A 12,428-nucleotide genomic window follows, 5' to 3' on the forward strand; every position below is an offset into this window, starting at 1 on the left:
TCTCCAGTGTTGGTCATGTTGTAGGTTGTAAAACGCTAATGATTTGATGGAAGACATCAAATTTGTCATCTTTTGTAAGTTCATTAAATTGTAATGCACACCATTACATCAGCCCTGGTCTTGATACATGAAGCTGTTCCTGTTTGTCAAGTTTTCATTCAAACTCTGACAGAAGATATACTGATCAGTGAAATTAGCTGATGTGATATTTACACATGGCTCTAAATATTTACACATGGATATTTACACATGGCTCTAAATGGCATGTTGTTGGACGTCACTTATTCGTGCTGTATTCACATGAAAACAACACACACTCACAAAAAAACATTTCTACAAGGATTGTGATACTACAACTTAGAGACAAAAACATTACTTAGTAGTTGAGTGTAATGGATGATTGTGATTTGGATTTGAAGAGGTACGCTGGTGTTACACTTCCATACATTTGGGGGACTTTCATGAGACATTTTTAAAAAGAATTGTTAAAAACGATGCAGCAGAGACTAATATATCCTGACTTTTAATCTCTACTATGGGTCAATCTGCAAGTTAGCTGGATCCTGCATTTCCCATAATGCAACTTGATAGAATCTCTTTGTTAGACCCTCCCAGCCTGGTAAAAATCCACATCTATTAAACTCCACACCCCCCTATTTGTAACGCATGATTTCTGTGAAAAATGTGTCTCCAAGCTCAAGTTGAGATTTCCTCAGACTGGACAAAGCTCCTCCTGAGCCACATTAAAGATAATCCAACTGTATTCACAGACTAAGTAATACTCTGCACCAGGAGTAAATTGACTTTTATTTGGTAGGTGAATGAATTTTTGAGATTTTGGAAGTCAAATCAAGTCAATTTTATTTATGTGTGTACAGAGTAGAGCAAGATAGAAACATTACAGTATGGAAAAACAGAACTTCCCGTTTATAAGATATGGGAATCTTACACGTCCAATTTTTAATTACTACAACACTTGCCAAAGAATTAATTTTAGTTCATAAATCTGATATGACTTGAATGCAGCATCCGTTTGCCACACAGATGGGGGAACAGCCGTGGGCTTGGACAAGCCGTACAGTACAGGTTATTAACACAACACTACAGCATCTGATGTCACAGTTGCGTGGTTTGTGCTCCTCATCTTTGAATGAAGGTCCCACACTTGTTGCTATGGACCGCTTTGTACACTACACCACTTGAGCCTCTGTCATTCAGAGGAAACACACAATGAACCCACCACCACAGTCATACTGTATGCCATGCGGCTTAAATGCATCAATACTAAAGGCCTGTGTGTGCTGTGTTCTTCTCTTTAGTATCCATCTTCCTCCCTCAACCTGCAAGTATTGATTTCTATTGTCCCATTCTCTTGTCTATTGTGTCTATTTATTGTAGAATACATCTTCCTCACATAATGCAACTGTAGCAAAACATTTTTTTTTTTTTAAATGAACCTTTACTCTAACTGGAATCACATTACTCAAAGTCCCCTATTAAGCATTTATAAGCAGTATATAAACATTTAATACCTGGTTTAAAACACACTGTAATGTAGTTGTAAGCAGATATGACACATTTTAAGTTCCCTAATGTACAGAATTTGACAACAATTATAATTCCTAATACTATACTATACTATACTATAGTTTATCTGTCATTATCTGTTTATACACCAACATACACTAATAGATGCCCACAGGAGAAGTTATAAAATACATTAATTTGCACATATCTTCATACAACTACATTATAGTGTGTTATAAAACATGCATTATATGTGTGTACTGCTTATCAATGCTGAATAGGGGGACTTATGTAACATATTACCAACAAATTCAAGATGCACATAACCTGTGTTGAATATGCATTCCTAATGACCAATGTGCATGTGTAAGAGTGGGAAATCTTTACCTTTGGACAAACCTAGGCTAGCTGTTTCCCATCTTTATGCTAAGCTAAACAGCTGCTGGTTGTAGCTTCATATTTACAAGTGCTATCAATCTCCTCATCTAATTCTCAGGAGGTAAGTGAATAAGTGTATTTCCCCAAATGTCAAACTATTTCTTTAAGTGAATAATTCATTCTCAGAAGTGTTGTTGATTTATTTTCTTTCTCATTTGACTAATGGTTTCTCCACAAAAAGGGATGATGACAAAACAAGAGGCCACAGTGTAATAAGTCAACAATTAATTTTTATTTCATCGAGTTTATACGATTTTGGTTCTGTAGCAACCTACTGGATAACTCTAATGAAGTGCAATTGTACTCAAGCCAGTTACAGTTGAGAGCAATGACAGGCACACGTTTTGTGCAAATTTAACAGCATCGGAACGGCTCCTACATACACACAGCAAAAATACATGCCAGAGGAAAACAATAATAAATTAGTTTACACTGACAATAGTTAGGAAGACTTCCCTCGAAAAACAATGTCAATCCAAGCTAACACTTGAGAGATACACATTTCACCCACAGCTGGAGTATGGGAGTGAACTGAGAAGACATTCAGTCTTTACACACAGCGAGAAATGTGTGGCGTTATCCATCTCCATGGACTAATTATTCCCTTCAATCTTCCCTCCCGAAGAACACATTTCACCATTATCCAGACATTGTATGTTTCCATTACAAACGAATAATATTAATATTGACACGACGAAAATAAAAACCCAAAAAAAATCAGTGTGCTAGACAAGAGATACGCCTGTTCCCAACTGTAAGTCCCAACTCCGAATGCATTATCTTTCCTGCGTGTCTGGCAGTACACTGGCAAATAAAGGTTGAGGGTAACACATCTTTAAAAGTATCACAAGCCACGTAAGATGACACAACCATCTGAAAGACAGCTGGTAGCCTTGGTAGAGTAGACTGCGGATGTTTTATCTAAACCGCCTTCTGAACGCTGACAAGACACGCATCGGCTCAGTCCAATATCTACAAACTTAAAGGTGAAAGTTAAATGTGAGTTATAATGTAAGTGACTTAGCTCCAAGGTGAGCGTTCGTTTGTGTAGCGTGTCGTGATGACAGTTAAATAAATTGTGGTATTATCCTCCAAACATGCAGAAACACAGGATTATAAGACTGAAATCTAGGTTAGGGGAGTCGGGATATTTTGGTAACCGGTCTGTAGCGTTATTACTCAGACATTACAGGTTCAGGTCTGAGTGTGTGAGCTTTTTTTTGCTCCGTCGTCCTTCACAGTGAAAATTTAAGAACTATAACATCATATCCCTGGTTGGCTGGCCTGTTTTGGTTCCTAAATGTCAATTTGAGGTTTTGACATCTTCTCCAAAAGTGGCTGCTGTAATTTTTTTGGAAATCCAAATTGAAAGTATTAAAGGGTTTGTAAATGCATCTTAAGACAACTTAATGCTGTTAAATCAGTAAAATAGCGGCTATAAAACGAACTCATGCTGTCAGATTAAAGTATGTTTTGAAATAGTGAGTCTTTCGATGCAGCTGGAGCTCTCCTTGAAACCAACAGGATGCTGTGAAGTGTAAAAAGATAACAGCTTTTCTATTTTGCCCCTTTTTACCAACTGCTATTCATGATCCACATTAAAATCTTGACATTTTTTTTTTTTTTTAGATAATGAATTGTTACAACTGGTGCGCGCAGCATGATTTTACCATCTAAACCGACAGATGGAGTCTCACATCGGGGTCTGGCGATGCCATTTGTGAAGGAAAGCAGATGCACCACTACATTCTACAGCTTTCCTTTTTTATTGTACAATCAAGGGCCACACTGAAATCTTTTACAACCTAGAATTTAACAGCATTAACAAAAACTACTTCAGTTGCATTCAAATGGCAACTATCGTAAAGTAAACTTACTGTAACATACATATTAAATAGTGTATAGTCCATGCAACTGCGCACGGCCAGTTTTGCATCATTATGGTATGTCGTTATTAGTGTATGGGACAAATCAGCCACCACTGCGTTTCCGATTTAAGGTTCAGGGAGAGTAACTCCTCAACACCTCTCAGAAACGTCTCAGCCAGACTTGAAAAGCAAGATGGCCACTTGGCCCAAGTAGAAGTAAATGAAATGCTTTGTCTCGTGAGTGACGTAGCTGCCGAAGTTCCTGCCAACGATGCAGTGCCAGGTGGGGTTGTACTTCTTGTCGAACTCCTGGGAAAAAAAAGGTTAAAATAAGAAGATTAGACAACAAAACCTACTGACAGCAATCTACAGAGCTTGTATTAAATGTCATGACTACCACTGATGACTGAGGTCAGGTCTGCTACTAAGAATTATTCTCATTATTGATTAATCTTATTATTTTCTCAATTAATCAGTTATCTGTTTTGGCTATAAAATGCCAGAAAATAGTGAAAATACCTATTATAATTTCCCAGAGCCCAAGGAGAAATCTTCAAATTGTTTGTTATATCTGACCAAAAATCAAAGTTATTCAGTTTACTATCATATATGACAAAGAAAATTATCAAACACTTACATAAGAGAAACCTACACCAGCAAATGTTTGGAAAAGTTGTACCAAAAAAATGGTTGCTTGATTGCTACAGCGCTAGTGCTCAGTGTTTTGTGGGGGAGTTTACATTATGCAGTTAAAAACTTACACATAGTTGTTATTGTTCAGGCTGGTTACTCACAATAATTAGACTGAATTACTTTCAGGTAAACAAATACACAATATAAAACTCTATAAATCCTCGGGAGAGGCATTAAGCAAATGAAAACTAATAAAGGACTCACAATAATTCATTGCAGTCAGTGTGGATAAAGCTTTAAACCTAAAATCTGCCTCTTTTATGCCTGGCTTTTGTTAAAACAATGTTTTATATCTATGATTTAATTTACATTTTTAGTCATTTGCACTTGTTTCATATCTCTGTGTTGCTTTTTTCTGTTTCATTTATATTGTCTTTTGTCTACTTTGATGCCTTTATTGTTTCATTTTGATCATTTATTGAGCATTAGTCTCTAATTTGTTTCACTGTTTATATTTGGACTGTCATGCACTGATCTGAAGGTGGTTGAATTGATTGATTGATTGATTGGGAAATAAATTAACACATAAAACAAGAACAGATGAAATAAAAAAAAATCCAAATAATTAAATAAATTCTGCTGTCAGGTCAAAATGTTTGGAAACATGGTGCGTTAGGAGGGGAATTGGACTCATGACCTCATGTATTTCTGAAATCCTGGCTCCATATAGCCATGTGTAGCCTCGTCTCCACACAGACCAAAAATAGATGAGCATAAAAAGGCTCTGAAATTGCAGATCATGTGCCACTGATGTAAGCTTCACAGCTCCACTTGGATGCATCCATCCCGTCTCACCTTCTTGATGTAGGCTGCAATGTCCTTCTCTATGTTGTACTTCTCCATGGCCTGGGTGGCACAGTCCACTGCGTCCTGCTGCATGTCCTCGGACATGTCCGCGTTTTTGATCACTGCTTTCCTGTCAGTCATTGTGAGGATGATGATGATGCCTGCTGGGGGAGAGAGAGAGAGAGAGAGAAGGGGGGGGGCACGCTCACTCAGACGTACTGCACTGAAAATTAACACCGCACGTGGTGATGGGGATGGTTTAGGCCAGCCCGATCATCGCAAACATCAATCTTACGCAGAAAAATGAGCATCCGCGACCCGGCTGTGTTTAATGTGGCATTAGTACTGATTCATAAAACCAATTTATGAGTGTGTTATTTCTTTTATCCTCCTCCGCTAGACGACGATGACTTGAGCGTTGCATAGATTGGCTGCGAAACTTGATACAGGTGGAGTTAAATTACTTGGCAAAATCACTTTCTGATACAAGTAGCATCTGCATCAGGACACCAAAAGTATCAAAATGTATCTCATTAATTATCTACGCGGGTTAAATGTGAATGCTGTTGTGCACGCGCCCACCATCTCCATCGAAAAATGAATTTAGCCACATACAGTAAAAAAAAAAGCTGGTAATCACAAGAAAAACTCGAATCAGAAATTGGCAAAACATGCAAGTCAATGTCTGCTCAGGAAATCTGCAACTCACCTTTTCTTCAGCCGCCTGAAAGCACTTCTTTCCCAGAAAAAAAATTATGAATATCTCGCAGCCTGGTGGAAGGTTTTTGATGATGCTGCGGCTAATTGCTTTTTAAAGATTTACACAATAAGCATGTAGGTAGGTTGTCTCTGTGCTGTGCTCTCCAGTAGCTCCCCGCCCCTCTGCTGCATGCTGCACGCTGCCATTGGCTGGGCTGCAGCCTCCCCGTGTGTCGCGAGCGTTTTTCTCCAGCTCCTGTCTGCCGGCATCTTATTTCATCCCACAATGCATCATTCACAGTATACACCACTGACTGTGGGCTAAGAGGAAACGAGACCTTGGCTGCAGGTATCACTTGGCTGCGTGGCTTTTCATCAGTCACCGTCACAGCTGAGAGACAAGAGGGGCCTTGAATACTGAACAAAAGAGCTGCTGATGTTCTTTTTTTATTATTTCTACAACTACAGGAAGGATTTTATAGACAATAACATCCTTATTTCCTCCCCCATTGTTGTTAGCTTCAGCCTTAGATTCTCATCTGCTCTTAGATAATTTTAGTCATAATTTTTTATTGTTTTAGTCATTCACACATATGTATACACACACTATATTATATTTATGCAGACAGAAGCATAGTTGTGGTGTACAACTAATAAAATATTAAAGAAAAACTAAATATGATTTACACTTGCATAATAGTCATGAATTCATATTTGGATTATCGTTCAAATAAGAAACACACTAAAGTGTCCGTGTTTGAAAGTGTTTTATTGAAAATGCTAAGAGAAAAAAAAAGATTAAGCAAAATAAAAGATACAAACTACTCCCAAATAAAACCCCCTCCCAACCTCCCCAAATTTCAATTCCTTCATACCAGGCATCTACGATTCCATCCTTTGATCCAACTTCCTGGTCCTCAGTTTTCGTTTTCTTGTAAAATAAAGCCTTTATCACTGAAAAACTTTAAAAGATAGGCAGGGGGGGCTAATCAAAAAAGTTGCTCTGGGACTCCCGTTAATTAGTTCTGAAATCAACTCATTTGAATCCTGGAAATCTGATCCCGTTCCGAGCATCCATCCTTGCCTATCCCTTCCCTAATCGATCCACTCATCCAGCTCCAAGGATTGGGATCCACTGAGCCACTCCTCCAATCAAAACCTTGAAATACCAGGAAGAAAATCAGAGGCAGACCGTTAGAATAAAATGTCAAGATTTTGGGCCTAATTTTCCATTTTGAGCACTTATGTCAGATCAAGAAAAAAAAATGCCACTGAGCACAAAATCTATCACTCCCTGAAGTTAAACATTTTTTTTTTTTTTTTACCAAAGAGGACATTTAAGTTAAAAGTGGGACGCTTTTGCAACAAAGTAGCAATTCAGATTTTTACATTTGACAGCAAAGATGTTACACTTACATCACAACACTTGATCTAGGACTGCTTTTTCTGTCACAGGCCAGAGTAGCATGTTAAAAATTTTATATATATATATATATATATATAACAAAGTACAGCACATATGGCTTTGTTAAAGTATGACATGCATGATATAGCAACCTATCAAAACGTTCAATTTATGGAATATGAAGCGTACCATTGCCTCGACCTGATTGCTCCTCATTTAGATGTCCTATCCTGACCATACAAATGAAATGTGCTCCACAATGGTTTTATTCCAAATCACTTTAATCCTTCTCTTCAGATGTCTAAAGGAAGACACAAGGGTAAAATACAGTTAAGCATTGGGCTCCCCGTCCAAACAGCCCACCCCAGATATCCAATGAGAGAGGCTATTTTTAAAAAACAAAACTCAATTTTCAATACTTGCAAAAACATTGAGTGCCGCTTTACAACTCAACGTTTTTGAAGTTCAACACAGCACAATTTCTAATGTTGCAAAAATTGAGAAGACAGAAAAGAAGGGGAGAAAGGGAAAAAACACAAGGACAAAGCAGCTGGAGAGGGAGGGGAAAGGGGTGAAAAGGGGGAGGAAGTACACCTACATACCAAGATCATCCACAAGGACATCGGGACATGAAATGCAAAAATTAAAAATCAACAGCTGACATCTGGAGAAACTCATAAGGAGGTAAAAACAGTAGGGTATACATCAAAAGGGCAAAACATCGGTGGTAGAAAGTTTTAGGAACGGGAGCGAGAGCGGCTGTGACGAGGTGAGTAGCGGGGCGATCCTCTGCCACGGCCACGGGAATTGCTTCGGCTGCGGCTGGCGCTGCGACTGCGGCTCCTGCTCCGGCTGCCACGGCTGCGGGAGCGTGATCTTCCGTAACTCGGGCTGCGAGGACCGTCTAATTTCACACGAATGTAAGCAGTCTCTCCCTGGCAGACACAAGAGAACTTGACATTGAAAAGACAATATTCCTTCCTATGGTGGAAAAACCATAGATGGAAATGAGGGCCAGGTGTGCTTCAAACATGTAGCAAGTACTCACCTCCGCACAGCAAAGAAACCCTATCCATGACAAAGAACCAAATCAGTACACATACCTCATGTGAGCGGAATTTGGTGTTGTCCAGCTTTCGAACGGCATAGGTCATGTCTTCTTTGCGCACAAACTCTACAACGCCGGTTCCATCTCTGAAAACGTCGGCGTAGCACACGTCGCCTGCTTCACGCATGTGGTCCTTCAGGTCCTGCCAGCTTCCACTCTGAGGGAGCCCTGAAACACAGGATAGACATGATGTTAGCCGATACATGGGGAGCTTTCCAGCTTTGTTTATGTGCAGAATCTTCAATGTCTGTTACAAGTACAAGACAAATCTGTATTCCCAAACAGTAGCTGCAAGATTTGGTGATACAGGAGCTTCATTTTATTGTTGGGACATGTAAAAACACAGTAGAGCTGCCGCGACTAGTTGATTAACTGATCAACTGATTTAAAGAAATGCTAAAATGCTCTGGTTCCAGCTATGTAATGTAAATATTTTTCTGGTTTCTTTAATTCTCTGTGATAGCAGGTTGCATCTTGGGCTTTGGGAAACCGTGATAGACATTTTTCACCCAACAACTAATCAATAATTCACAAAACTAATCCACAGATTAAATTGATAATGAAAATAATCGTTGCAGCCCTACAATCCAAAAAACAGGGTTTTGCTTTCAGTCAAATATTTTGTTAATGTTAATTTTGTGTGTTTCTTTTATTTAACTATGTTTTATAGATTGTAGGCAATTAGATGTGTTATGCTGTGGCATTATTTATTGGTGAATGTGTACTATACTATTTTGTAGGCATCTTTTATGTTGTATATATGGCTTTTTCAAGATATGTCATTTTCTTTTTAACTGGTCAGCAACAGCAAATTAAAATTGGCCTTCTAAATTAACTCTGGCTAACTTTTCTGATAACTGAGCAGTAGAGAGCACAATTGACAAACTGGAGTTTCTTGTGTGTAAATTAAACTGAATTTACATCCAACATTGTAGTGGAAAAAGAAGTTCATTACAAGTAACACAATACTCCAGCCAACAGTCCGAGGGCTAACCTCTGATAATGACTTCCTTGTAGGATGTCCAGGTGAATTGGTTTGCTTACCTGACACAATCACCCTGTACTCGGATCGCCTGGATGGAGGCCCATATCTGCCTCTGGGAGCACCGCCGATCCCGCCGAAACCGCCTCTGGAGCCCCTACCGCTCCGAGGAAACTCCACACGCAGTCTGTAGCCGTCGTAGTCATAACCATCACGTCCATAGACTGCATCATCAGCGTCCCTGTCAACACAACGCAGCGGTTTCAACATTAACACATAGTAGAAAGCGGGGTTCATTCACATGCAGGAAAAACGCATAGCAAAAGGACAGTCAGTCAGCCATGTTAGCAGCTAGCGTTATCTGCTTTATGTTTGCTAATCCGCTTTGTGTACGTCACGCAAGTACAATGGTTTCGCTTTTAATTGCTTTAAACAGGCTGAGAAATGTATGCACTGCAATTGCGTTTGCAGTCGTTACAGAAAAAAAACACTGACGCCAGATAATATTGCACAATTGGATGTAAGAGTGTATTGACTGGACTTGTCTTGAAGCCAGAAACAAAAGCAGTGTCTCTGTGTATTAACTGCACGGACAAAAACACTGAGCAAAGCAAACAAAACAAGCTGTGCAAAACAAGTGCAAAGGTCTCAGGTAGTGTAAAGACACAACCGAAACTGGCAGAGAGTACAAACACACACACCACGTTTTGTTAGGTGGTGTGCGGGGTCCAGGAAATAGTCTGAGCCCGTCAATAGTGTGTTAGCCATACACACACACACACACAATGGGGCTGCTGCGGCCTACTAGCTACCCTGTGGCTAAGCTAACGACAGCTCCTCACCTGGGGTCCTCGAATTCAATAAAGGCGAAAGGCGGCCCTCCTCTCCTGTTTTTCAGGTCGATATCTCGAATCGTTCCGTATTTATAGAACACGTCTTCCACGTCTTTTGTGCGGATATCAGGGGGAAGATTTCCGACGTAAATCCGGCAGTCGTTGTTCCCAGCAGGCCCCCGCACAACACCCGACATCGCTGCTAACGGTTGGCTCGCGACTTACGCTAACGGTTTGTTGTTTGCAAGATTCCTCAACGGCTGCCTGCGCCGAACAGAGACTGAACTCAAAGAGCTTGCAAATCGTCGAACAGAAAGTAGAGAGTAATAAATAAAAAAAACGCGCGCTTTTTTAAGTTGCAATCTGTAGGTTATTTTTTCTTCAATGTGAACAATCTTCTCGACACAGCGCTCGCTCACACTGCTCCTGTTTTTTTCTTCAGGAACCGCGCTCCTTCACCGACGCGTTCATGAATACCGGAAACACTGCAGCTATAACTGACGCATCCGCTTAACAAAATAGTCCACCAATTGACCAGGTGTAGAGATAATCAAGCTTTTCATTATCATTTACAATGTAACAACATGTAACTGTGTAATGATAAAGGTCCACCTAGATATTATTTATTTAGTATTCATTTGTTTATTAACACGGGCAGTGCAGTTAAAGGGTAAATTCATGATTTTTCAATTCTGTCAATTTCTCAGTTGAAAGTAGCGCAATAAATTGTGCTGCTTTCACTTTCAACAACCAGCACCTCTTTACCTCAGTTTCAACAAAAACTGAACATCACAACTTTAACGAGGGCAGGATTTCTTGCAGGATTATTGTACTAGATTTACTATTTGTTTGATCTACTACTGGTGTAATAAACTGGCAATTAAGTGTAAATTTCAAGCAATGAAAACAAAAACAAATAAAAACATAAATATGTATGAATTGTATTAAAGGATAGGCTCACAATTTTTGCATGATGAAGAGATCTTCTAATGGCCAGTATGACCAGGAGGAATGATTACAGCATGAAAAACCTATTTCAATGTTCATTTGGGTACCCAACTGTTGTTTTAAGACAGACAGACATTGCTATAAGTGTGCCAAAAGGCCACTTTTCATCTTTAGTCCCTGGACAGATTTTACATTAACTCACCCCTATTACTGGAAATATGTCATTTTTGTTTTCCATGTCGATGTAACATGAAGAATTGTATGTCTTTATGTCATAGAGTAAAAAAGTGGGGGAATGTACAATAAAACACTTGGAATGTTTCATCACTACATGCCTCTATCAAGCTAATATTTACTTTGACTCCAAGCAAAATATGTACCTATATAGACCTATATACCTATATACCTATATATAGACCTATAGTTCTTAACATGAAGCCTGAATACAATATTTAATTACATATTTTGACCACGCTCATGAAATACAGACTGTTTATGCCTTTCATTGTGAATTAATGTCTTAATTCAGCAAGTTTATGATGAAGGGGTGTGAAGGAAATCCATTCAACAGAACTACATTTCATTCTTTTCAAATATACTGCATTTTTTAACCCATAAATATTAACATTAACCTCAGTTACAGGTTATAAGGTCAGTCAGAGACAGAACAGGTAAATATCAAATGGATAACTCCCTGTAGGAGATGCAAGGACAACAAAAATACTGTACATGATGCATATAGCACTGTATCTAAAGGTGCTGCATTTATAGTTATATACAGCCTAGACTGCTATGTAGTATATTCAAGTTTCAAACTAACATTAATCAGTTTATTGAAATTGTCCAATTAGACTCCTCCTGCTGCAGAGTTTATATAGACCTAAACTTTGTCATTTTCATCACAATAATTGTCCAAGATATATCATTCATAGCAAACTGATTGTGGATCACTGCACGAGAAGTGTCACGTAGGCTAATATTTGGCAAGAACAGTAGAATATCTTAAGAATATCATGAATGTCATTGGGAGAAACAAGCCAAGTAAAGAGTGATGAAATACTGAAATTTGAAGGAGAAACAAAGAGGATAAGAAAAGTCCAGTTTGACGAAATTGAAATGTCTCGACTCATGAGAGACTCAT

At 38.9% G+C, this 12,428-nt stretch overlaps 2 protein-coding genes across 4 annotated transcripts; both read right to left on the reverse strand.

Moving 5' to 3' along the window:
* Positions 1-2,175: 2,175 nt before the first annotated feature.
* Positions 2,176-6,363, reverse strand: dynll2a (dynein, light chain, LC8-type 2a). 2 transcript variants are annotated; one of them, XM_044353815.1, is made up of 3 exons: positions 6,022-6,363; positions 5,322-5,473; positions 2,176-4,142 (listed from the first exon to the last, which is right to left on the reverse strand). In XM_044353815.1, the coding sequence occupies exons 2-3, from the start codon at positions 5,451-5,453 to the stop codon at positions 4,005-4,007; spliced, it is 270 nt and encodes an 89-aa protein (XP_044209750.1). In that variant the 5' UTR covers positions 5,454-5,473; positions 6,022-6,363; the 3' UTR covers positions 2,176-4,004. The 2 variants fall into 2 exon arrangements, with proteins under 2 accessions (XP_044209750.1, XP_044209749.1); XM_044353814.1 differs by having other exon boundaries at positions 5,322-5,476; positions 6,022-6,360.
* Positions 6,364-6,761: 398 nt separating this feature from the next.
* On the reverse strand, positions 6,762-10,825 carry srsf1a (serine and arginine rich splicing factor 1a). Of its 2 annotated transcripts, XM_044353813.1 has the most exons (6): positions 10,349-10,825; positions 9,569-9,747; positions 8,520-8,692; positions 8,019-8,351; positions 7,606-7,717; positions 6,762-7,170 (listed from the first exon to the last, which is right to left on the reverse strand). In XM_044353813.1, exons 1-4 carry the CDS (start codon positions 10,534-10,536, stop codon positions 8,154-8,156), a joined length of 738 nt encoding a protein of 245 aa, XP_044209748.1. In that variant the 5' UTR covers positions 10,537-10,825; the 3' UTR covers positions 6,762-7,170; positions 7,606-7,717; positions 8,019-8,153. The 2 variants fall into 2 exon arrangements, with proteins under 2 accessions (XP_044209748.1, XP_044209747.1); XM_044353812.1 differs by having other exon boundaries at positions 7,606-8,351.
* Between the last annotated feature and the right edge of the window lie 1,603 nt (positions 10,826-12,428).

The sequence above is a fragment of the Thunnus albacares genome, chromosome 6 (assembly GCF_914725855.1).
Source record: "Thunnus albacares chromosome 6, fThuAlb1.1, whole genome shotgun sequence".
Classification (NCBI taxonomy): domain Eukaryota; kingdom Metazoa; phylum Chordata; class Actinopteri; order Scombriformes; family Scombridae; genus Thunnus; species Thunnus albacares.